Source organism: Genypterus blacodes, unplaced genomic scaffold (assembly GCF_046128005.1).
Source record: "Genypterus blacodes isolate CSIRO-AG114 ecotype Tasmania unplaced genomic scaffold, CSIRO-AGI_Gbla_v1 ptg000117l_1, whole genome shotgun sequence".
NCBI lineage: Eukaryota > Metazoa > Chordata > Actinopteri > Ophidiiformes > Ophidiidae > Genypterus > Genypterus blacodes.
In genome coordinates, this window is record NW_027466920.1 from 304,314 (window position 1) to 328,415 (window position 24,102).

Sequence of the window (24,102 nt, forward strand, 5' to 3'; positions counted from 1 at the left end):
TTCCTTGTGGTGTCAAACTCAGGCCCGCAGTGTATTTATATATTTGGCCCGCAAGATAATACCAGATGTCTATTAGAGCTGGCCCGCCGGTACAGAGCGCATGCACCGCTAATACTACACATCCCAGAATGCTCTGCGAGTGCGTTGTCTGCGACTTCACGAGCCATCTTGGCCTGTGGGAGACTCGGATGCTGCAAGGAAACTTTTAAAGCCATTTAAAGCCGTTTCCTCGTTTCATCCCCGACACAATTCCCCAACTCCGTCCCCACGCTGCCCAAATGCTCTCTATGTTCGGCAGCACGTATCTGTTTGCATCAGAGTGAAGCAAACTGAGCCTCTGAGTCTTTATGCACTTTTGTCTTGCTACTCCAAGGCATGGACTGTGAATAGTTGAATTGTTGGATTTTCATTGAAGGAAATTATATTGTTTTGGTTGTTTTGTTGTCTTGTGGAAAAAAAAGTTTGCCATTGAAAATGAACTTGAAAGGTTACAGATAGAGAGAGGCATAGTATTTTCTTTTATTTATTTAAAAAAAAAACAAGTAACGAATTCCACTGGTGTATCTCTTATTTGAATATCCATTTCTCATGTGCTTTAAGATATAAGATAAGATAAGATAATCCTTTATTCGTGCCGCAACGGGGACATTCACATGTTACAGCAGCAGAGTGAATAGTGCAAAGCAATAAAGGGCATTAAGATAAAATAAGAGCCTATTTATAATATTAAGCTGTGCTTGTTCCAGATTGAATGTTTAAGCTAAACTTCAGTATGTTTCCAAATGAAAAGGTGATCATCATATATCTAGAGAGAAGGGAAAACATGCACAACTGTAGTCCATTTTTCAAGAAATATGGAGTCTGGCTCGCGACTGAGTCCCAGTTTTGTATTTTGGCCCTCTGTGTAGTTGAGTTTGACACCCCTGTCTAACACAGACGTTAGAATCATATTAGAGCTAAACTACATCAGAGCAAAGGTGTGTGTACATGTTGCAAGGAAACACCAACGGCACTACATTTTCCCCGATGCGTCTTCTCCTCCGTCCTCACAGGTCAGACGCTGACCACGAAAGTAGGAACTGAGGTCACGCTTCACCCCGGACCACCTGCTGGGAGCGAAGTCATCAGAAGTGGGGAGTGGGCGTTTACTGGGGCGTCTGGAAGCTTGTTAGTCGTGGACTGGGACGCCGCTGGGGTTACAGTCTACGAACGTTTCAAAGGTACAACCAGACGTAAACAGTGAATGAATGAATGAATGAATGAAGGGGTCGAGGGGGTCACGGGGGGTCAGGATTCCCTCTGAGTTTTGTTTTTGTGTTTCTAACCTTCACCCGTGTGTTTGAAGATCGATGTGAGCTCAACAGAACCACAGGGGTCCTGATGATCAAAGCGCTGACTTGGAAGGACAGCGGCGTGTACAAGGCAGAGATCAACAACAAGGGCGCCGACAGCACTCATGTCTCGGTCCTGTGTAAGTGGGGGAATCATGGTGTGGAGGCTGGAGGTTGTGTGTTTGAATGTTTTTGAACCCTTTAATTCTCTCTAACAACAACAGCTCCTGTCCCTAAACCTACCGTGTCCGGGTCATGTCACCTGACATTGACACGCTGCGTGCTGACCTGTGATGGAGACACTACACACGCAGAACCGGTCACCTACGACTGGAGCTCAGGTGACCGGGCGTCCAACTCTTCACTCAAGAGTCTCACCATAACTCAGGTGTGTGTGTGTGTGTGTGTGTGTGTGTGTGTGTGTGTGTGTGTGTGTGTGTGTGTGTGTGTGTGTGTGTGTGTGTGTGTGAGAGAGAGAGCGGTGATGAATGATTCTGAGATCATTTTGACTCTTTCTAGGAGGAACACAGTGATGATGGTGATTTTAGCTGTGTTGTGAAGAACGATGTCGGCGAGGAAAGAAGCGAACGCATCGCCAACCCGTTTAAAACGACGAGTGAGTTATGGCGCTCAGTGTGGTGCAGTCTGGAGTCTGAATATCTTTGTGTGCTTGTTGTTATTAACCTGCTCATTATTGTTGATGTTGAAGACTACAACCTGTCTGTCGGGGTCGGGGTCTTCTTGTCAGTCGCGGTGTTGGCAGTCAGAGTTTTCCTATACAAGCATAGAGCAGGTGAGAAGCCAGGTTAAGTTATCCCAAATTCCTCTTTCAAATGACACTATCAGCAGCAGAATAGACGACATGAGCGATGACATCTTGGATCAAGTAGTTGCAGATCTGATTTCAAGCCCAGCAAAATTCAGCCTCCAGCTCAGCAAGACAACGGATGTTTCCAATCTGAGCCAGCTTGTTGTATTTGTGCGCTGTATGAAAGACAACGTGATAAAGGAAGATATTTTATGTCTTACAACAACAACCAAGGCACCCGATGTGAAGTCAGGGCGGTGGAGTTAACATCATCGAAGCGGAAGAAAACCTGAATGCATTTAAAAAAACGCTACCTTTATGAAAACAACGAACAGAGAATAACCTTTGCAAACTTTCCCCTGCTGGACGACTGTGTAAGTAAGATCGGTGACGTGTCTGGAATTGGAGACCTTTCTGCACCTGGGGAGCTGAAGCAAGCAATTGCCGTGCACTTGGATGAGCTCGCAAAGTCTCTCGACGGATACTTCCCCACCAGAGAGTCATATCCAGCATGGGTGAGACAGCCGTTCACGTTTAGTGTTGCGACAGCAGATGTCGACGATGAATACCTCGACGAAATCATTGAACTTCAGCAGAGCCAGCTTCAACAGCAACTCTTCAGAACAACAACGCTCTCAACGTTTTGGTGTCACCAAACCGTACCATACCCTCTTATTGCTAAGAATGCCCTTGAGATACTCAGATACGTTTGCTGCAAGGTATCTTTGCGAGCAATCCTTTTTCGAGGATGGTAGACATGAAAACCAAGAAAGGGAACAGACTTTGCTGCGAAAATGATATGAGAGTGGCACTTGCCAAGGTGAAGCCGCGCATTTCTGAACTTGTATCTAAAAGGCAACAGCAAAAGTCAGCTTTGATTTGCAGTAAATATTCATTGATTCTCTAACAACAGCTGCTCCTGTCCCTAAACCTACCGTGTACTGGTCATGTGACCTGGCATTGACACGCTGCGTGCTGACCTGTGATGGAGACACTACACACGCAGAACCGGTCACCTACGACTGGAGCTCAGGTGACCGGGCGTCCATCTCTTCACTCAAGAGTCTCACCATAACTCAGGTGTGTGTGTGTGTGTGTGTGTGTGTGTGTGTGTGTGTGTGTGTGTGTGTGTGTGTGTGTGTGTGTGTGTGTGTGTGTGTGTGTGTGTGTGTGTGTGTGTGTGTGTGTGTGTGTGTGTGTGTGTGTGTGTGTGAGCGGTGATGAATGACTCTGAGATCACTTTGACTCTTTCTAGGAGGAACACAGTGATGATGGTGAGTTCAGCTGTGTTGTGAAGAACGATGTCAGCGAGGAAAGAAGCGAACGCATCCCCAACCCGTTTAAAGTGACGAGTGAGTTATGGCGCTCAGTGTGGTGCAGTCTGGAGTCTGACTATCTTTGTGTGCTTGTTGTTATTAACCTGCTCATTATTGTTGATGTTAAAGACGACCTGTCTGTCGGGATCGGGATCAGGATCGGGATGGGGATCGGGATCAGGAAGGGGATCTGGATCGGACTCGTGGTCGGGGTCTTCCTGTCAGTCTTGGTGTTGGCAGTCGCGGTTTTCCTATACAAGCGTAGAAGAGGTGAGAAGCCAGGAAGTATTGTGTTTACATTATTTGGCACATTCATCTTTTTAGGTTTTGGTCATATTTGGTGATGTTTCTGTGACGTTTGTTTGAGTGGAGTTTCTCCTGTCCTCTCAGGTCGGTCAGGCGTTCCTGACGATCCAGAAAATGTGGTTGATGTAGACAATCAGGTCCAGCCGAAAGTCATCGATAATGAACTCAATGGCCCTCAGGCACCTGCAGAAAGGAAGACTCCAGGTAAACACTCTGCCAAAGGACCAAACAAACAAACAAACAAACAAACATGAGTGAAGCTAAACCAAGAGGAATGAGGATTGAAGCACAGAGCAGTGAGCTAAAACTGTGGCACTTCTTCTATTGTTTCACAGAGAACTTCCCGTTGCTGGAGAGCCCAACAGGAGGGCCAACAGGAGGCCCAAGCGGCGGGCCAACAGGAGAGCCAATCAGAGGACCAGATGCAGAAGATGATCCAGGGAATGTAGACAAATCCTTAGAGGGAGAGAGATTCTGACAATATAGAGAGAACCCCATCCAAAGCACACCAGGAGGTTAGAAACATCATTTGTGTGTTTGTATTTGTCAAACTAAAGGCTTAAGATCCGGTAGTGGACAGCAGATGTAGCTGTGTGTCAGAGCCCCAAGCCAAAGGATCTGAAGTGAGAAGTGAAGTGGAATGTTTTTCTCTGATGTAGACGATGTTACATTACATTACATTACGATCATTTGGCAGACGCTTTTATCCAAAGCGACTTACATTACATTACCACCCTTCGCAGAGGGGGGAGCAATTGAGGGTTCAGTGCCTTGCTCAGGGGCACCTCGGCAGGGGCTGGAACCGGCGACCCTCCGGTTCCCAAGCGGAAGCACTACCCACTGAGCCACCGCCTCACCATGTTAATGTTACACTGCTGGTGCTGTCTAGGTGACGCCACTCATTCCTCCTCTGCTGAGGAAACCAACAGACTGAGATGAGATGAGACGTGTTCCACACTGGGAGAACACTGGGATATCAGAGCCACTGTTGTTTTAACATGCACAGACAAAGGTCGCCATCCTCATCAATCACTTTGTTGGCCTGATAGAATGACTTTGGAGAGTTGTGCAAAAGCCACTGAGCAGTGTTCCACTTTCATCATCTGTCCATCACATCTCATTTGAATGTGTGAATGTGTGCGTCTTCACACACGCTCCCGGGCCGAGGCTAAGGCCTGGAATGATCACCGCTATCCTGTTCTATGTTTTTACCTTTTTGGTTGCTTCTTACTGCAGCAGACCTCTGCTCTACCTTCCCCAATAGCTGAGGATGGTAGAGCAGTGGTCTGGGAATATGAAGGTCTCCTAGTTGGATTCTGGGCCTGATGAAGTGTCGTTGAGCAACACACTGTGTAACTCCTCCAGCTTGTGAGTGAGTGAGACGTCACTGTGAAGCACTTTGGATAAATGTGATAAATAAGTGCCATGTATTCTGTTCTAGTCAAAACATTAGGTAGGACTTTAGTGTAACTTGTTCTTCTATGATTGCGGTTGTGCTGCACATTGTCCACTCGATGGCGCCAAATATCAACTTAACCAGGTTGACCCAAAGGCCTGTAAGTTATCTGAACCTGATGTTTCAACTGTGTGGACGCATCTTATATCAGTCCATCATGACCTGTGTGAGAGTGTGTATTTGTATAGATTAAGGCTTTTTAATACATCTATTTGTACCTTTTAAACTGCTTTTTAAAATATATTTGAATTCGAGAACTAAATGGTCTTTTGTCCTTTATGAAACCTAACAACCTTATAAATGTTCACTGAGTGAGTTTTTATTCCCAGGGTGGAACAGATGAGATCTGACCACAAGAGAGACACACAACCTATTCTGAGAGATCACGCACACACGTGTGTTTGTGTGTGTGTGGTTAAGATAAATTTCAATTGTGTGCGATTTGCTGTGAATTGCATGCAAAACGACGATTAATAAAGTATCTTAGTATCACCTCCTGGGTGGATGGAGATGAAGTGGTGAACGACGAGAAGAAGGAAAAAGATCAGAACACTTCGTCAGGTGACCTCTGACATTGTGGCTCCTCCCCTTTCTGTCTGCAACGTTTGTGTGTGTAATTTTAGAATCTACACTTATCTTCATCGTCCGCGGTGGAAATTCTCGATCACTAAGCTCACAATGAAAGCATTAACCTTTTTTTTTGCCACGTTACCACTAAGAATCTACAAAGTAACAAGCAGGTGGATTTTACTTTATTAATGTAACATTTCCCAGCAGCCTGAGGCACAGTCACATCCAGGCCCGGTATCTGGCGACATCTAGCGGGCATGACGCGAGGTGACAATTACACCAACCTTATTTGCAAATTCTGAGGCATTTCCCGGTCTGAATGACTAAAAAGTGAACATGTATCAGGTAAAGGTTGTTTTAGAGTTAGAGTTTGGGTTATATGACCTATAAATTGTGGATAAAAACGGTGGCTGAGACACGTTTATAGAAGTTGGGAATGGTAACGTCATGACGTGCGTGTGTGTGTGTGAGTGACTTTGGTACCGCGCGCCTGTTCAGTAAACCTAGTGAAGTATAGTGACGTTCATATTTATAACAAAAGAGTCAAATAGTTGTTCATATAGAAAGAGATGACGGAACGTTTTTTATTTAAATATGCGAATGACGTCGTTGTTTTGAAGTTTGTTTGCTACTTATCTCCATTTTTGTGCGCGATCTCAGAGCGGAGGATTTCATCTCGTTTACTTTATAATGAGATTATATTTAATGTCATAAATGATAATGATGATGAAGATGAGGATTACGATCGCGCTCCTTTTAATCAGCGTGCGGTACAACGCAGGTAGGTAGCTAATATTGATCAGTTAGATCAGTTTGTGTTTGTGTGTGTGTTGTATATGTTAAATGTATATGTTGTCATGTAAATGTGCATAAAATAAGAAATCTAAAGGGTAAACTGATGTCAATACACCCTTAAGGAGATTAGTTCACTTCTTTAAGGTGCGTTTAAGTCATTTGAGAGCTAACAGAAATCAAGGCGTTGCCCCTTCGGCTAAATAAGTGCAGAAGAAGAAAAGGAAGGAGAGAAAAAAAGGCATTGAATGGTTCAGATCCCAACGTGAGTCCTCCAGTCTAACACAGACGTTAGAATCATATTAGAGCTAAGCTGTACATCAGAGCAAAGCCGTGTGTGATCAAAGTGTGTACTTATTGCGAGTAAACACCAACGGCACCTCTGAGGTCTACACTCTCTGGCTCAGAACTTATCAATCAATCAGTAGGCGCAAATCTAAATAGTGGAGTCACTTTTTTTTCCCGATGCGTCTTCTCCTTCATCCTCACAGGTCAGACACTGACCAGGAAAGTAGGAGCTGAGGTCACGCTTCACCCCGGACCACCTGCTGGGAGCAAAGTCATCAGAAGTGGGGAGTGGGCGTTTACCGGGGCGTCTGTAAGCTTGTTAGTCGTGGACTGGGACGCCGATGGGGTTACAGTCTACGAACGTTTCAAAGGTACAACCAGACGTAAACGGTGAATGAATGAATGAATGAATGAAGGGGTTGAGGGGGTCACGGGGGGTCAGGATTCCCTCTGAGGTTTGTTTTGTGTTTCACCCGTGTTTGAAGATCGATGTGAGCTCAACAGAACCACAGGGGTCCTGATGATCAAAGCTCTGACTCTGAAGGACAGCGGCATGTACAAGGCGGAGATCAACAACAAGGGCGCCGACAGCACTCATGTCTCGGTCCTGTGTAAGTGGGAGAATCATGGTGTGGAGGCTGAAGGTTGTGTGTTTGAATGTTTTTAACCCTTTAATTCTCTCTAACAACAACAGCTCCTGTCCCTAAACCTACCGTGTCTGAGTCATGTAACCTGGCATTTACACGCTGCGTGCTGACCTGTGATGGAGACACTACACACGCAGAACCGGTCACCTACGACTGGAGCTCAGGTGACCGGGCGTCCATCTCTTCACTCAAGAGTCTCACCATAACTCAGGTGTGTGTGTGTGTGTGTGTGTGTGTGAGAGAGAGAGAGAGTGTGTGTGTGTATAAGCGGTGATGAATGATCCTGAGATCATTTTGACTCTTTCTAGGAGGAACACGGTGATGATGGTGAGTTCAGCTGTGTTGTGAAGAACGATGTCAGCGAGGAAAGCAGCAAACGCTTCGCCAACCGGTTTAGAAGGCCGGGTGAGTTATGGCGCTCAGTGTGGTGCAGTCTGGAGTTTGAATATCTTAGTGTGCTTGTTGTTATGAACTTGCTCATTATTGTTGATGTTGAAGACTACAACCTGTCTGTCTTAGTCGGGGTCGGGGTCTTCTTATCAGTGGCGGTGTTAGCAGTCCCAGTTTTCCTTCACAAGCGTAGAGCAGGTGAGAAGCCAGGAAGTACTGTGTTTATATTATTCGACACATTCATCTTTTTATAGGTTTTGGTCATATTTGGTGACGTTTCTGTCACATTTCTGTGTTTGGGTGGCGTTTCTCCCGTCCTCTCAGATCGGTTAGACGTTACAGAATTTGTGGCTAATTTGGAACTACCTGGCAGACATCCTTAATGAACACGATGGCCATCCTGCATGCCTGTTCAGTAACCATAGTGAGGTATAGTGACTTTTATATTTATAAGAATAAAGTCAAATAGAGTAGATGTGTTTGTGTGTGTGTGTTGTGACACCGTGAGGGGCTGTTCCCCCCAGATGTCTGTTTCAGGCAGTGCTCTGGTGTCCAAACCTACAATTCAAAGAGGTTTTCGGCATGAACAAGGTTTTAATTGGCTTAACAAAAGGTGCCCTTGTACACAAGGTAAGCTCTGTCCATAACCATCAAAGTATAATAAGTATCAGGCGTTCGCATCACCGTCGAGGACCGGCCCCAGCTCTGGCCTCCTCTCCTTTTCGGCCAGCAGCGAGTCTTCTTGCCGAATCTCGGTCCTCGGTGCTCTCTCTGTCTTCGGCCTAAATTCTCTCTCCCTGGGATCTCTCTGACTTCTCCCTGGGATCTCCCAATCAGCCGTCCTTTGTGCTCTCCTTGTGATTACCCTCTGATGCGCCCCAGGTGTGGCACCAACCGGGGGGGAACATCTCCATCCTCCGAGGATCAGCCCCTCATGACGTCACACTGTGTATGAGTGATAAGGGAGTATGTGTCGCATATTGTGTGTGTGTGTGTGTGTGTAAGAGCAGGATACAGGATTGGCGCTAAATACATAGATAGAGGTCAAACAGGGCTTGTGTGCCTCGTTTCACAATGTTGTATATTCATGTAAATGTGCTTAGAATAAGAAATCTAATGGCTAAACAGATGTCAACACAGCCTTAAGGAGATTAGTTAACTTCTTTAAGGTGCGTTTAAGTCATTTGAGAGCTAACAGAAATCAAGGCGTTAATAAGTGCAGAAGAAGAAAAGGAAGGGAGAGAAAAAAAGGCATTGAATGTCCTCCAGTCTAATACACACGTTAGAATCATATTTCTTTTTTTGCAGTTTGTTTTTATTGAAACATATTGTACATGACATTGTGCATACAGGTGTAGGGTATTTTGGAGATCATTTTTTACATAGAAAGAGGGGAAAGAGGAGAGAGAGAGAGAGAGAGAAGGGAGGAAGGTTGTGATATCCCTACTATTGTTGTTGAACTTTATACATAGACCCTGAGGTAGAGTACCAGTGGGCTGGAGTTGCAGTGATGTCATAGGGTACATACAGAACTTACAGGATGATGTCAAACAGCAATGTAGGCTAGTACAAATCGCATCATAGGTTGTGAGAGAGAGAGATAGGGGGAGAAACAAACAGGAAAGGAAAGAACCAGAGAGATTGCATCCCTGCCCGAAACCCCACCCAACCCCCACAGTCATACAACCCTGCATTCACACACCCCCGTCCTGGACTGCCTGAAATGCAAAATAAAATGATAAGATAAAATAAAAAGGAACTGATCTGTGTTCTGGTATTCAGTCACTGGTCTGGCATAGCCTGTAGATCTGTGAAATAGGAGAGGAAAGGTTGCCATCTCTGATAGAATTTATCAGTGTGGTTCCTCATAGTGCATTTGCAATAGGGCAATGTAAGGGGAGGGTAGAATTTGTATTCCCAATATGGTGGACAGTATGTTGAAGAAACCCGCCCAGTAGTTGAAGAGCCTGGGGCAAAGAAAAACAAGTGGTTTAAGTGACAGTGAGGCATCGAACATCTATTACATTTGTCATCTACGTCTGTGTACATTTCGGCCAATCTGGATTTAGAGAAGTTGACCCTGTGCACGACCTTGAACTGGATGAGAGCGAGACAGGCACAGGATGAGGCAGTATGCAGATTGCGTATGATATCGTCCCACCAGTCTATGTCCAGATGGAGTTCGAGTTCAGTCTCCCAAGCAGCCCATGTTTTCGAGTTAGATAGGTCCCCGAGGGCCAGAATACGGCTGTAAATCTTAGATATGGTCCCACTTGGGGGGCCGACAGCACTCAGGTCTCGATCCTGTGTAAGTGGGGGAATCACGGTGTGGAGGCTGGAGGTTGTGTGTTTGAATGTTTCTAACCCTTTAATTCTCTCTAACAACAACAGCTCCTGTCCCTAAACCTACCGTGTCCAAGTCATGTGACCTGGCATTGACACGCTGCGTGCTGACCTGTGATGGAGACACTACACACGCAGAACCGGTCACCTACGACTGGAGCTCAGGTGACCGGGCGTCCATCTCTTCACTCAAGAGTCTCACCATAACTCAGGTGTGTGTGTGTGTGTGTGTGTGTGTGTGTGTGTGAGTGTGAGTGTGAGTGAGAGAGAGAGAGAGAGAGAGAGAGAGAGAGAGAGAGAGAGAGAGAGAGAGAGAGAGAGAGAGAGAGAGAGAGACAGACAGACAGACAGACAGACAGACAGACAGACAGACAGACAGACAGACAGACAGACAGACAGACAGAGTGTTTAAGCGGTGATTCTGAGATCATTTTGACTCTTTCTAGGAGGAACACGGTGATGATGGTGAGTTCAGCTGTTTTGTGAAGAACGATGTCAGCGAGGAAAGAAGCGAACGCATCGCCAACCCGTTTAAAGTGACGAGTGAGTTATGGCGCTCAGTGTGGTGCAGTCTGGAGTCTGAATATCTTTGTGTGCTTGTTGTTATTAACCTGCTCATTATTGTTGATGTTGAAGACTACAACCTGTCTGTCGGACTCGTGGTCGGGGTCTTCCTGTCAGTCTTGGTGTTGGCAGTCGCAGTTTTCCTATACAAGCGTAGAACAGGTGACAAGCCAGGAAGTACTGTGTTTACATTATTCGGCACATTCATCTTTTTAGGTTTTGGTCATATTTGGTGACGTTTCTGTGACGTTTGTTTGAGTGGAGTTTCTCTAGTCCTCTTAGGTCGGTTTTACGCTGCTGTCAGGAGATGTTGCCAATAAAGACAATGAGGTCCAGCTGATGGGCATCGGTAATAGACTCGATGGCCCTCAGGCACCTGCAGAAGACAAGACTCCAGGTAAACGCTCTGCTAAAGGACCAAACAAACAAACAAACAAACAAACATGAGTGAAGCTAAACCAAGAGGAATGAGGATTGAAGCACAGAGCAGTGAGCTAAAACTGTGGCACTTCTTCTATTGTTTCACAGAGGATGTCCCGTTGCTGGAGAGCCCAACAGGAGGGCCAACAGGAGGGCCAATCGGAAGACCAAGACCAAAGGACAGCGCTCAAGGAGAATCCCAGAATGATCAAGGGAATGTAGACAAATCCTCAGACAGAGAGAGAGTCTAACAATATAGAGAGAACACCATCCAAAGCACACCAGGAGGTTAGAAACATCATTTGTGTGTTTGTATTTGTCAAACTAAAGGCTTAAGATCCGGTAGTGGACAGCAGATGTAGCTGTGTGTCAGAGCCCCAAGCCAAAGGATCTGAAGTGAGAAGTGAAGTGGAATGTTTTTCTCTGATGTAGACGATGTTAATGTTACGGCGATACACTGCTGGTGCTGTTTAGGTGACGCCACTCATTCCTCCTCTGCTGAGGAAACCAACAGACTGAGATGAGATGAGACGTGTTTCACACTGGGAGAACACTGGGATATCAGAGCCACTGTTGTTTTTAACATGCACAGACGAAGGTCGCCATCCTCATCAATCACTTTGTTGGCCTGTTAGAATGACTTTGGATAGTTGTGCAAAAGCCACTGAGCAGTGTTCCACTTTCATCATCTGTCCATCACATCTAATTTGAATGTGTGAATGTGCATGAATGAGCAACACACTGTGTAACTCCTCCAGCTTGTGAGTGAGTGAGACGTCACTGTGAAGCACTTTGGATAAATGTGATAAATAAGTGCCATGTATTCTGTTCTAGTCAAAACATTAGGTAGGACTTTAGTGTAACTTGTTCTTCTATGATTGTGGTTGTGCTGCACATTGTCCACTCGATGGCGCCAAATATCAACTTAACCAGGTTGACCCAAAGGCCTGTAAGTTATCTGAACCTGATGTTTCAACTGTGTGGACGCATCTTATATCAGTCCATCATGACCTGTGTGAGTGTGTATTTGTATAGATTAAGGCTTTTTAATACATCTATTTGTACCTTTTAAACTGCTTTTTAAAATATATTTGAATTCGAGAACTAAATGGTCTTTTGTCCTTTATGAAACCTAACATCAACCTTATAAATGTTCACTGAGTGAGTTTTTATTCCCAGGGTGGAACAGATGAAGAGATCTGACCACAAGAGAGGAGAGAGGGAGTTTAGACACGTACACACAACCTATTCCGAGGGAAAACACACACACACACACACACACACACACACACACACACACACACACACACACACCCAGCCAATCCCTCTATCTTCACCTCCTGGATGGATGGAGATGAAGTGGTAAACGACAGGAAGAAGGGAAAACACTTTGTCAGGTGACCTCTGACATTTTGGCTCCTCCCCTCTCTCGCTCTGCAACTTTTGTGTGTGTGTGATTTTAGAATCTACCCCTATCTTCGTCGTCCGCGGCCCTTGTGCACTTTGTAGAGTGGAAATTCTCGATCACTAAGCTCACAATGGAAGCATTAACATTTGTTTGCCACATTACCACCAAAAATCGACAAAGTAACAAGCAGGTGGATTTTACTTTATTAATGTAACATTTCCCAGCAGCCTGAGGCACAGTCACATCCAGGCCCGGTATCTGGCGACATCTAGCGGGCATAATGCGAGGTGACAATTACACCAACCTTATTTGCAAATTCTGAGGCATTTCCCGGTCTGAATGACTAAAAAGTGAACGTGTATCAGGTAAAGGTTGTTTTAGAGTTAGAGTTTGGGTTATATGACCTATAAATTGTGTTTAAAAACTGTGGCTGAGACACGTTTATGAAAGTTGGGAATGGTAACGTCATGACTTGCGCGTGTGTGTGAGTGACTTTGGTACCGCGCGCGCCTGTTCAGTAAACGTAGTGAAGTAATGTGACTTTCATATTTATAAGAAAAAAGTCAAATAGTTATTTATTTTGTTCATAAAGAAAGATAACGGAACGTTTTGTTTTTTTTAATGTGCAAATGACGTCGTTGTTTTGAAGTTGTTTTTACTGTCGCTTACATACAGGAAGTAGGTGATAGCCAATTTCCTACTTCTCTACATTTTTGTGCGCGAGCTCGGAGGATTTCATCTCGTTTACTTTATAATGATATTTAATTTAATTTCATAAATGATGGAGATGATGATGATGAAGATGAGGATTACGATCGCGCTCTTTTTAATCAGCGCGCGGTACAACGCGGGTAAGCAGCTAATATTGATTCAAAGTAGAATAGAGTAGGTCAGTGTGTGTTTGTGTGTGTGTATGAGTGATAAGTCAGTGTGTTGCATATTATGTGTGTGTAAGAGCAGGAACTCTAATATTGATGCTAAATACATAGATAGAGGTCAAACACGGAGCGTGTGCCTCGTCTCAAAAAAAATGATATATATATGTGTATTCATGTAAATGTGCATAAAATAAGAAATCTATAGGGTAAACTGATGTCAATACACAGGAGATTAGTTAACTTATTTAAGGTGCGTTTAAGTCATTTGAGAGCTAACGGAAATCAAGGCGTTGCCCCTTCGGCTAAATAAGTGCATGAGAACAAAAGGAAGGAAGAGTAAAAAAGTTTGATGTCTTACAGTGTAAGACGTCAAACTTTTTTTCTTCCTCCCTTCCTTGTGGTGTCAAACTCAGGCCCGCAGTGTATTTACATATTTGGCCCGCAAGATAATACCAGATGTCTATTAGAGCTGGCCCGCCGGTACAGAGCGCATAAACCGCTAATACTGCACATCCCAGAATGCTCTGCGAGTGCGTTGTCTGCGACTTCACGAGCCATCTTGGTGTGCTCAACCTGCAGCTTCAGGGCGGGGCCGCGTCATCACAGACATGTACGCTGCAGTGAGGGCTTTTTAAACCCAGTTGTTCCTGTGGGAGACTCGGATGCTGCAAGGAAACTTTTAAAGCCATTTCCCGTGCTGCCAAACCATGAAAGAGCAGATCTCCACCTCCGTGTTGCCAAGTGCACAGTTTGCTGAATAACTCTACGGACTCAGCGCCGAGTTTACCCGGCGATTTGTCGACTTTGAAGCCAAGAAATGTAAGTTTGGACTGCTTAGTAATCAGTTTGCAGTTGACGTGGAACGCGCACTTACCAACCTCCAAATGGAGCTGATTGAACTTCAGTGACGCTCAAAGTCAAAGTATGACCTGTTTCATCCCCGACACAATTCCCCAACTCCGTCCCCAAGCTACGGTGGCCGAGAACCGCCACCGCTGCAAATAAAAGAAGCGCTGCAAAAATAAAAAAGCTGGTGTGCAAAAATAAAAAGCTGGTGCAAAAATAAAAAAGGCGATGCAAATAAAAGAAAGTCTGCAAAAAAGAAACGCTACTGCAAATAAAAGAAAGTCTGCAAAAATAAAAAAGTCGGTGCAAAAATAAAAACGGTGATGCAAATAAAAAAGCCACAACGGAAGAGGGTTACCGGGGACTGTTTTTGCCGATGCACCTGTGTGAGTAGAAGACGACGCCGACGCACCTGTGTGAGGAGAAGAAGACGGCGACGACGACGAGAAGAAACTACGAATAGGAAAACGAACTAGAAAGTAAGTGAACATGATAGTGTTTAATGTCGCTACGTGTACTTTTTAATGTGTTATTTGGTTAGGCCAGGTAACCCCAGGTTTGAAGTTGAACTGGAGAATGCCGGTGTATTGTTAGCTTCGGCTAACACGGGGAGACCACTAACGAGAGTGGAAGCAACTGACGGCTACAGCTTATTACTATCGTTGTTGTTGTTGCTTGTATCATTAATAGTCATGCTAACAATAATCTAAGGCGTGGGTAACAATAGTTATTTGGATGAATGTGAAGTTTAAGCTGTGTGAGGTGGCCAGGGACTTTTGTGAAAATACCATGACCATAATGTCAGATTGAGGTATTGAACTGACGGCTAAAATGTTCATGCAATTTAAGTCCAAAGCAACCTAATGATACTTGTTTTTTTTGTTTGTTTTTTGCAGATCATAATGAATTGTCCTTTTTGTGGACACCAGCAGCCTCCGAAACTACTTTGTCGGATTCAGAGGTGATCATCATGAGTCCAAGCTCTGCAGAATTCAGTGCAGCTGATACATTGGTGAGTGCCACATTTGTTGTGTCTTACATTGATTATATTGTAAGTTCTGTCTGAAAATGAAAATGTTTCTAGATTTTACATAGAAGCCATGTTTCTGATGAAACGTGCCAAAATAGCATTTTAAATTACAGTAAATGTTGCAGTGTCCTGGCCTACACATATTTTACAAACTTCAATATTTATGTTCAAATTTGTTCAGCTCTAGTTCTGTCAATCAAATTTGAAGTGCTCACTGATATATTGTTTTTTACTTCCAGATATGGGAACCTGCAGATGGAGAGTCAAGCACTGATTCAGCAGCTCTGGTAATTGTAGCTCCGAAACATAGTCTATCGTTCACACTTAGCCTTGTCTGAAAATATTGTCACACAATCAAGGCTTAAACTACTTAAAAGAATGTGTCACGCTCTGACCTAGAGATCCATGTTTGTGTACATTATATTAAACATTTCATTTTTAGACTGTTGTCAAGACCGCACATTTTTATTGTATTTGATATCAGGAATGTGCTTGCAGCTTCAGCTTGTTTCTTTAAATAAAAAATAAATAAAAAAACTACAGACTGTTCTTTTTTTTTTTTTTTAAGATTTTTTCAGGCATAGACAACTTTATTACAGACATTTGTACGTTGCTTTGGACAAAAGCCTCTGCCAAATGACAGGGGAGAGAAGAAAATGACAGCAGCAATATACAGCAGCAGCAAATACAACACATAAAAAGAAGTTTGTTTTGGTGTTGTCACAACACAAATATGTCCCTAAAATTTTTACAGACCAGCCATGTTTTTCAGGGTGATGTAGTTCTCTACAGCTGATTCCCACTGCAAAGGAGCTCTTACACCACTCTGTCGTTGCAGTTCTCCAAAAAGAGTTTCATGCTCATCCCCAGCAGGAGTTGCTGGCACTGGCATGATGCTGGTGATGTGGTTCAGGGTTTGGGCAGATGCTGGGAAACCACAATTGCTAGGAGCAAGTACAGGAAAGTGTTCACACTGAGCAACACATCAATTAAGTTTCACTTTCATGGTCATTACAATTATCTCCAGAGTTTCTTACAGGACAAGGATGCAGAGACCCAAAGACAAGCAATGATCTTAGGTTAAACTAAGTATCAAATATTAGAGAAAGCATTGCACATGAGGGAAAACTTTATTGTGAATCTTAAATTTTATAATCAAAATGTTACAAAATATTTTCAAGTGCAGTTAAGTACCCACATTTTAGAGCACCACATTATTTCAGTTTTTACGTAATTAATAATAAATAAGGTGACTCCAGGAGGTGAACTTTGTGTTTGCAGGGCTGCCATTGAAGAGATGCCTCTCCCTCAAGTCACTGAACAGATCCATCCAAAATTGGCTCCTAGATAGAAAACACAAATTCATCCAGGTCATCGTTCTTCAAGAGGTTTAGATTAATGTACAAGTCCACTTACTACTGACTCATGCCTTTTGGAGATTTCACTACAATATACCCTTTCCTTTAAAAAGCACAGCAATATACATTAAACTGAGAAATAATATAAATGCATACAGCAAATACAATAATCCAGGGTCAAGTAAAACATAAATGAATTAAAAGTGACAGAAACCTTTGTTTCCGGAACCAGCTTTCAATCCGCTGGTTGGATGTTGAAGTGCCATACATGTGGCTTTAAGCTCCTGCAAACTCGTCTGCATGCTCTGATCTCATGGTACATTGAATGGCGGCCATTATTCCATTTTCAGTGCCGCAATCTGTGCGGAGCCGCTTTGGAAAAACTCCATGCTCAACTACACAGTTGATGTAGTTTTGAGCAATTACTGAAGGGTCGTTGTTCGTCTTTCCACAATTCAGCCACATAATTTTTCTGGAGAAGCCATCAATGCAGCCACTTATGCCAATTCCAAAAGGTTTTAATTTATTATACCCATCAACGTGCCAGGTTTCGTTTGGTCCCATTGAATGATATGCCCTTCGAACAAATCTACGTCTGCAGCGATTCTCTGTTCCACATGGATCCAGCTCTGCCATTAGGTGCATCGTCTTGTCTGACGACAAGAGAGTGTTTCCGTTTCAGAATCTGCAACATCGCTCTATACCCTAAAAGCTGGCCTGATCCCTTTAGCTCCTCGGAAATAGCTGCCTGCACAGTAGCAATTGGAGTGTAGTTGATCCTTCTGGTCAGGCTTGCATGTTTTAGTCTTTTTTGTAGATTGCGAAAACTGACTGATGTGTTGTGTTTGGTTTTCAGTAAGTCCACTATTATTTCATAACTATGGCCCTCTGTGAAATATTTTTGGATAAGTTCATCCACTGGAGTACTAGCTTCAGGACCTGAGGGGTAGGACGGAGGACACTATATTAGAGGCTAAATGATGAACTGCATAATGAACATTTTCAATTTTTACAGAGGTGAATAAATGAGATTGTTAAGATTATCATGTGTGGGTGACATGGTAGTTAGTGATTAGTTATTGAGGAATCAAGCTATTCAATGCACTCGTTAAAGTTAATTAATTGAAAATGTCTTTATATAAAAGTAGCATAGTGCAAAACACTCAAAATTGTTGCATAGGATTTTTTTACAGGGATCAGTAGCCTACTAGACTAAGAAACTTTCTTAATTTTTCATGTCTTCAAATTCATTGTATTCCACATGCCTCTGTTATGGATTTCACCATATGAAGTGGTATATTCATGACTAACAGACAGTATATTCTCTGAAAAAGCATAGCAATCCATCATGTTTAAGAACCTCATTAACTGTCAGAAAGAAATGTACCTTCATCTTGAAGACTCCTTAGGAACCTGACATTTCTACAGCATGAGCCACAATATACCAGGACGGATGGAAGGTTCACCCCACAGAATGGACAAAACATGACCTGGTAAATGACAAAGCAAAAACAGTCAAGTTTAGGATTCAATCTGACATTATGGTCATGGTTCTTTCTCAAAGGTCCCTGGCCACCCCACACAGCTTAAACTTCACATTCATCCACATAACTTCTGTTACCCACGCCTTAGATTATTGTTAGCATGATTATTAATGATACAAACAACAACAACGACAGTAATAAGCTGTCTTCACTGTAGATAGTCACCACAAAACGAGCTCACTCACAGAGTCACAGTCAGATGTTGGTCCAGAAAGTGTGTCTCCAATGCTGCTGAAGCTGTTTGAATCTGAAGCTACTTAAATAAATGAGTGTGATGGCATCACGCTAACAAAACGATGTCATCCAATAACTCAAACTCCAGCTATGATGTCAAACTGACATCTGGTTAGTGGTCTCCCCGTGTTAGCCGAAGCTAACAATACACCGGCATTCTCCAGTTCACCTTCAAACCTGGGGTTACCTGGCCTAACCAAATAACACATTAAAAAGTACACGTAGCGACATTAAACACTATCATGTTCACTTACTTTCTAGTTCGTTTTCCTACTCGTAGTTTCTTCTCGTCGTCGTCGTCGCCGTCTTCTTCTCCTCACACAGGTGCGTCGGCGTCGTCTTCTACTCACACAGGTGCATCGGCAAAAACAGTCCCCGGTAACCCACTTCCGTTGTGGCTTTTTTATTTGCATCACCGTTTTTATTTTTGCACCGACTTTTTTATTTTTGCAGACTTTCTTTTATTTGCAGTAGCGTTTCTTTTTTGCAGACTTTCTTTTATTTGCATCGCCTTTTTTATTTTTGCACCAGCTTTTTATTTTTGCAGCGCTTCTTTTATTTGCAGCGGTGGCGGTTCTCGGCCACCGTACCAAGCTGCCCAAATGCTCTCTATGTTCGGCAGCACGTATCTGTGTGCATCAGAGTGAAGCAAACTGAGCCTCTGAGTCTTTATGCACTTTTGTCTTGCTACTCCAAGGCATGGACTGTGAATAGTTGAATTGTTGGATTTTCATTGAAGGAAATTATATTGTTTTGGTTGTCTTGTGGAAAAAAAAGTTTGCTATTGAAAATGAACTTGAAAGGTTACAGATAGAGAGAGGCATAGTATTTTCTTTTATTTATTTAAAAAAAAAAAACAAGTAACGAATGCCACTGGTGTATCTCTTATTTGAATATCCATTTGTCATGTGTTTTAAGATATAAGATAAGATAAGATAATCCTTTATTCGTGCCGCAACGGGGACATTCACATGTTACAGCAGCAAAGTGAATAACGCAAAGCAATAAAGGGCATTAAGATAAAATAAGAGCCTATTTATAATATTAAGCTGTGCTTGTTCCAGATTGAATGTTTAAGCTAAACTTCAGTATGTTTCCAAATGAAAAGGTGATCATCATATATCTAGAGAGAAGGGTAAACATGCACAACTGTAGTCCATTTTTCAAGAAATATGGAGTCTGGCCCGCGACTGAGTCCCAGTTTTGTATTTTGGCCCTCTGTGTAGTTGAGTTTGACACCCATGTCTAACACAGACGTTAGAATCATATTGGAGCTAAACTACATCAGAGCAAAGGTGTGTGTACATGTTGCAAGGAAACACCAACGGCACTACATTTTTCCCCGATGCGTCTTCTCCTCCGTCCTCACAGGTCAGACGCTGACCAGGAAAGTTGGAACTGAGGTCACGCTTCACCCCAGACCACCTGCTGGGAGCGAAGTCATCAGAAGTGGGGAGTGGGCGTTTACCGGGGCGTCTGTAAGCTTGTTAGTCGTGGACTGGGACGCCGCTGGGGTTACAGTCTACGAACGTTTCAAAGGTACAACCAGGCGTAAACAGTGAATGAATGAATGAATGAATGAAGGGGTCGAGGGGGTCACGGGGGGTCAGGATTCCCTCTGAGTTTTGTTTTTGTGTTTCTAACCTTCACCCGTGTGTTTGAAGATCGATGTGAGCTCAACAGAACCACAGGGGTCCTGATGATCAAAGCGCTGACTTGGAAGGACAGCGGCGTGTACAAGGCAGTGATCAACGACAAGGGCGCCGACAGCACTCATGTCTCGGTCCTGTGTAAGTGGGGGAATCACGGTGTGGAGGCTGGAGGTTGTGTGTTTGAATGTTTTTGAACCCTTTAATTCTCTCTAACAACAGCTCCTGTCCCTAAACCTACCGTGTCCGGGTCATGTCACCTGACATTGACACGCTGCGTGCTGACCTGTGATGGAGACACTACACACGCAGAACCGGTCACCTACGACTGGAGCTCAGGTGACCGGGCGTCCATCTCTTCACTCAAGAGTCTCACCATAACTCAGGTGTGTGTGTGTGTGTGTGTGTGTGTGTGTGTGTGTGTGTGTGTTTAAGCGGTGATGAATGATTCTGAGATCACTTTGACTCTTTCTAGGAGGAACACGGTGATGATGGTGAGTTCAGCTGTGTTGTGAAGAACGATGTCAGCGAGGAAAGAAGCGAACGCATCGCCAACCCGTTTAAAACGACAAGTGAGTTATGGCGCTCAGTGTGGTGCAGTCTGGAGTCTGAATATCTTTGTGTGCTTGTTGTTATTAACCTGCTCATTATTGTTGATGTTGAAGACGACCTGTCTGTCGGGATCGAGACCAGGATCGGGATCAGGATCGGGATCGGATTCGGGGTCGCGGTCTTCTTGTCAGTCGCGGTGTTGGCAGTCGCATTTTTCCTATACAAGCGTAGAACAGGTGAGAAGCCAGGAAGTACTGTGTTTACATTATTCGGCACATTCATCTTTTTAGGTTTTGGTCATATTTGGTGATGTTTCTGTGACGTTTGTCTGAGTGGAGTTTCTCTAGTCCTCTGAGGTCGGTCAGGCGTTGCTGACGATATAGAAAATGTGGTTGATGTAGACAATTTGGTCAAGCCGAAAGTCATCGATAATGAACTCAATGGCCCTCAGGCACCTGCAGAAAGGAAGACTCCAGGTAAACGCTCTGCCATAGGACCAAACAAACAAACAAACAAACAAACAAACATGAGTGAAGCTAAACCAAGAGGAATGAGGATTGAAGCACAGAGCAGTGAGCTAAAACTGTGGCACTTCTTCTTCTTTTTCTCTGATGTAGACGATGTTAATGTTACGGCGATACACTGCTGGTGCTGTTTAGGTGACGCCACTCATTCCTCCTCTGCTGAGGAAACCAACAGACTGAGATGAGATGAGACGTGTTCCACACTGGGAGAACACTGGGATATCAGAGCCACTGTTGTTTTTAACATGCACAGACGAAGGTCGCCATCCTCATCAATCACTTTGTTGGCCTGTTAGAATGACTTTGGAGAGTTGTGCAAAAGCCACTGAGCAGTGTTCCACTTTCATCATCTGTCCATCACATCTCATTTGAATGTGTGAATGTGTGCGTCTTCACACACGCTCCCAGGCCGAGGCTAAGGCCTGGAATGATCACCGCTATCCTGTTCTATGTTTTTACCTTTTTGGTTGCTTCTTACTGCAGCAGACCTCTGCTCTACCTTCCCCAATAGCCGAGGATGGTAGAGCAGTGGTCTGGGAATATGAAGGTCTCCTAGTTGGATTCTGGGCCTGATGAAGTGTCGTTGAGCAACACACTGTGTAACTCCTCCAGCTTGTGAGTGAGTGAGACGTCACTGTGAAGCACTTTGGATAAATGTGATAAATAAGTGCCATGTATTCTGTTCTAGTCAAAACATTAGGTAGGACTTTAGTGTAACTTGTTCTTCTATGATTGTGGTTGTGCTGCACATTGTCCACTCGATGGCGCCAAATATCAACTTAACCAGGTTGACCCAAAGGCCTGTAAGTTATCTGAACCTGATGTTTCAACTGTGTGGACGCATCTTATATCAGTCCATCATGACCTGTGTGAGAGTGTGTATTTGTATAGATTAAGGCTTTTTAATACATCTATTTGTACCTTTTAAACTGCTTTTTAAAATATATTTGAATTCGAGAACTAAATGGTCTTTTGTCCTGTATGAAACCTAACATCAACCTTATAAATGTTCACTGAGTGAGTTTTTATTCCCAGGGTGGAACAGATGAAGAGATCTGACCACAAGAGAGGAGAGAGGGAGTTTAGACACGTACAAACAACCTATTCCGAGGGAAAACACACACACACACACACACACACACACACACACACACACACACACACACACACACACACACACACACACACACACACCCAGCCAATCCCTCTATCTTCACCTCCTGGATGGATGGAGATGAAGTGGTAAACGACAGGAAGAAGGGAAAACACTTTGTCAGGTGACCTCTGACATTTTGGCTCCTCCCCTCTCTCGCTCTGCAACTTTTGTGTGTGTGTGATTTTAGAATCTACCCCTATCTTCGTCGTCCGCGGCCCTTCCGACTTTGTAGAGTGGAAATTCTCGATCACTAAGCTCACAATGGAAGCATTAACATTTGTTTGCCACATTACCACCAAAAATCGACAAAGTAACAAGCAGGTGGATTTTACTTTATTAATGTAACATTTCCCAGCAGCCTGAGGCACAGTCACATCCAGGCCCGGTATCTGGCGACATCTAGCGGGCATAATGCGAGGTGACAATTACACCAACCTTATTTGCAAATTCTGAGGCATTTCCCGGTCTGAATGACTAAAAAGTGAACGTGTATCAGGTAAAGGTTGTTTTAGAGTTAGAGTTTGGGTTATATGACCTATAAATTGTGTTTAAAACTGTGGCTGAGACACGTTTATGAAAGTTGGGAATGGTAACGTCATGACTTGCGCGTGTGTGTGAGTGACTTTGGTACCGCGCGCGCCTGTTCAGTAAACGTAGTGAAGTAATGTGACTTTCATATTTATAAGAAAAAAGTCAAATAGTTATTTATTTTGTTCATAAAGAAAGATAACGGAACGTTTTGTTTTTTTTAATGTGCAAATGACGTCGTTGTTTTGAAGTTGTTTTTACTGTCGCTTACATACAGGAAGTAGGTGATAGCCAATTTCCTACTTCTCTACATTTTTGTGCGCGAGCTCGGAGGATTTCATCTCGTTTACTTTATAATGATATTTAATTTAATTTCATAAATGATGGAGATGATGATGATGAAGATGAGGATTACGATCGCGCTCTTTTTAATCAGCGCGCGGTACAACGCGGGTAAGCAGCTAATATTGATTCAAAGTAGAATAGAGTAGGTCAGTGTGTGTTTGTGTGTGTGTATGAGTGATAAGTCAGTGTGTTGCATATTATGTGTGTGTAAGAGCAGGAACTCTAATATTGATGCTAAATACATAGATAGAGGTCAAACACGGAGCGTGTGCCTCGTCTCAAAAAAAATGATATATATATGTGTATTCATGTAAATGTGCATAAAATAAGAAATCTATAGGGTAAACTGATGTCAATACACAGGAGATTAGTTAACTTATTTAAGGTGCGTTTAAGTCATTTGAGAGCTAACGGAAATCAAGGCGTTGCCCCTTCGGCTAAATAAGTGCATGAGAACAAAAGGAAGGAAGAGTAAAAAAGTTTGATGTCTTACAGTGTAAGACGTCAAACTTTTTTTCTTCCTCCCTTCCTTGTGGTGTCAAACTCAGGCCCGCAGTGTATTTACATATTTGGCCCGCAAGATAATACCAGATGTCTATTAGAGCTGGCCCGCCGGTACAGAGCGCATAAACCGCTAATACTGCACATCCCAGAATGCTCTGCGAGTGCGTTGTCTGCGACTTCACGAGCCATCTTGGTGTGCTCAACCTGCAGCTTCAGGGCGGGGCCGCGTCATCACAGACATGTACGCTGCAGTGAGGGCTTTTTAAACCCAGTTGTTCCTGTGGGAGACTCGGATGCTGCAAGGAAACTTTTAAA

The 24,102-nt window shown here is 43.7% G+C and overlaps 2 protein-coding genes and 3 long non-coding RNA genes across 18 annotated transcripts in view; 3 read left to right on the forward strand and 2 right to left on the reverse strand.

The window, feature by feature from the left end:
* LOC143009800 (uncharacterized) lies at positions 1-14,273 on the reverse strand. The gene is made up of 2 exons (XR_012964729.1): positions 14,195-14,273; positions 1-108 (listed from the first exon to the last, which is right to left on the reverse strand). It is a non-coding gene; the product is annotated as an uncharacterized LOC143009800 (long non-coding RNA).
* LOC143009795 (titin-like) overlaps positions 1-21,142 on the forward strand; it is a 28,713-nt gene extending 7,571 nt beyond the window's left edge. The window contains exons 6-21 of one of the 5 annotated variants that reach the window (XR_012964723.1): positions 1,053-1,220; positions 1,346-1,471; positions 1,556-1,719; positions 1,851-1,947; positions 3,053-3,219; positions 3,395-3,491; positions 7,071-7,238; positions 7,353-7,478; positions 7,562-7,725; positions 7,823-7,919; positions 8,013-8,102; positions 10,296-10,459; positions 10,694-10,790; positions 10,884-10,973; positions 11,085-11,208; positions 11,340-11,455. Coding sequence is in view for 2 of the 5 variants with exons in the window: in XM_076161868.1 (XP_076017983.1) it covers positions 1,053-1,220; positions 1,346-1,471; positions 1,556-1,719; positions 1,851-1,947; positions 3,053-3,219; positions 3,395-3,491; positions 7,071-7,238; positions 7,353-7,478; positions 7,562-7,725; positions 7,823-7,919; positions 8,013-8,102; positions 10,296-10,459; positions 10,694-10,790; positions 10,884-10,973; positions 11,340-11,482 (1,958 nt within the window). In the remaining 3 variants the exon portion in view is untranslated. Of the gene's footprint in view, positions 1-1,052; positions 1,221-1,345; positions 1,472-1,555; positions 1,720-1,850; positions 1,948-3,052; positions 3,220-3,394; positions 3,492-7,070; positions 7,239-7,352; positions 7,479-7,561; positions 7,726-7,822; positions 7,920-8,012; positions 8,103-10,295; positions 10,460-10,693; positions 10,791-10,883; positions 11,209-11,339; positions 11,520-12,410; positions 12,427-21,086 lie in introns of those variants that run through there. The other 4 variants (XR_012964724.1, XM_076161868.1, XR_012964722.1 and 1 more) reach the window with 4 other exon arrangements.
* Positions 13,123-24,102, forward strand: part of LOC143009796 (cell adhesion molecule CEACAM1-like) — a 23,767-nt gene continuing 12,787 nt past the window's right edge. For 2 of the 9 annotated variants that reach the window (XM_076161873.1, XM_076161872.1), the window contains exons 1-5: positions 13,123-13,490; positions 19,901-20,068; positions 20,194-20,319; positions 20,401-20,564; positions 20,654-20,750. In XM_076161873.1, coding sequence (XP_076017988.1) covers positions 13,418-13,490; positions 19,901-20,068; positions 20,194-20,319; positions 20,401-20,564; positions 20,654-20,750 — 628 coding nt within the window. In that variant the 5' untranslated portion in view covers positions 13,123-13,417. Of the gene's footprint in view, positions 13,491-13,518; positions 14,337-19,900; positions 20,069-20,193; positions 20,320-20,400; positions 20,565-20,653; positions 20,751-24,102 lie in introns of those variants that run through there. The other 7 variants (XM_076161870.1, XM_076161871.1, XR_012964725.1 and 4 more) reach the window with 4 other exon arrangements.
* On the forward strand, positions 14,603-15,770 carry LOC143009773 (uncharacterized). Its single transcript, XR_012964719.1, has 3 exons — positions 14,603-14,842; positions 15,260-15,375; positions 15,633-15,770. It is a non-coding gene; the product is annotated as an uncharacterized LOC143009773 (long non-coding RNA).
* LOC143009772 (uncharacterized) lies at positions 15,234-18,932 on the reverse strand. 2 transcript variants are annotated; one of them, XR_012964718.1, is made up of 4 exons: positions 18,784-18,932; positions 18,139-18,241; positions 16,592-16,736; positions 15,234-16,337 (listed from the first exon to the last, which is right to left on the reverse strand). It is a non-coding gene; the product is annotated as an uncharacterized LOC143009772 (long non-coding RNA). The 2 variants fall into 2 exon arrangements; XR_012964717.1 differs by lacking the exon at positions 15,234-16,337 and having other exon boundaries at positions 16,505-16,736.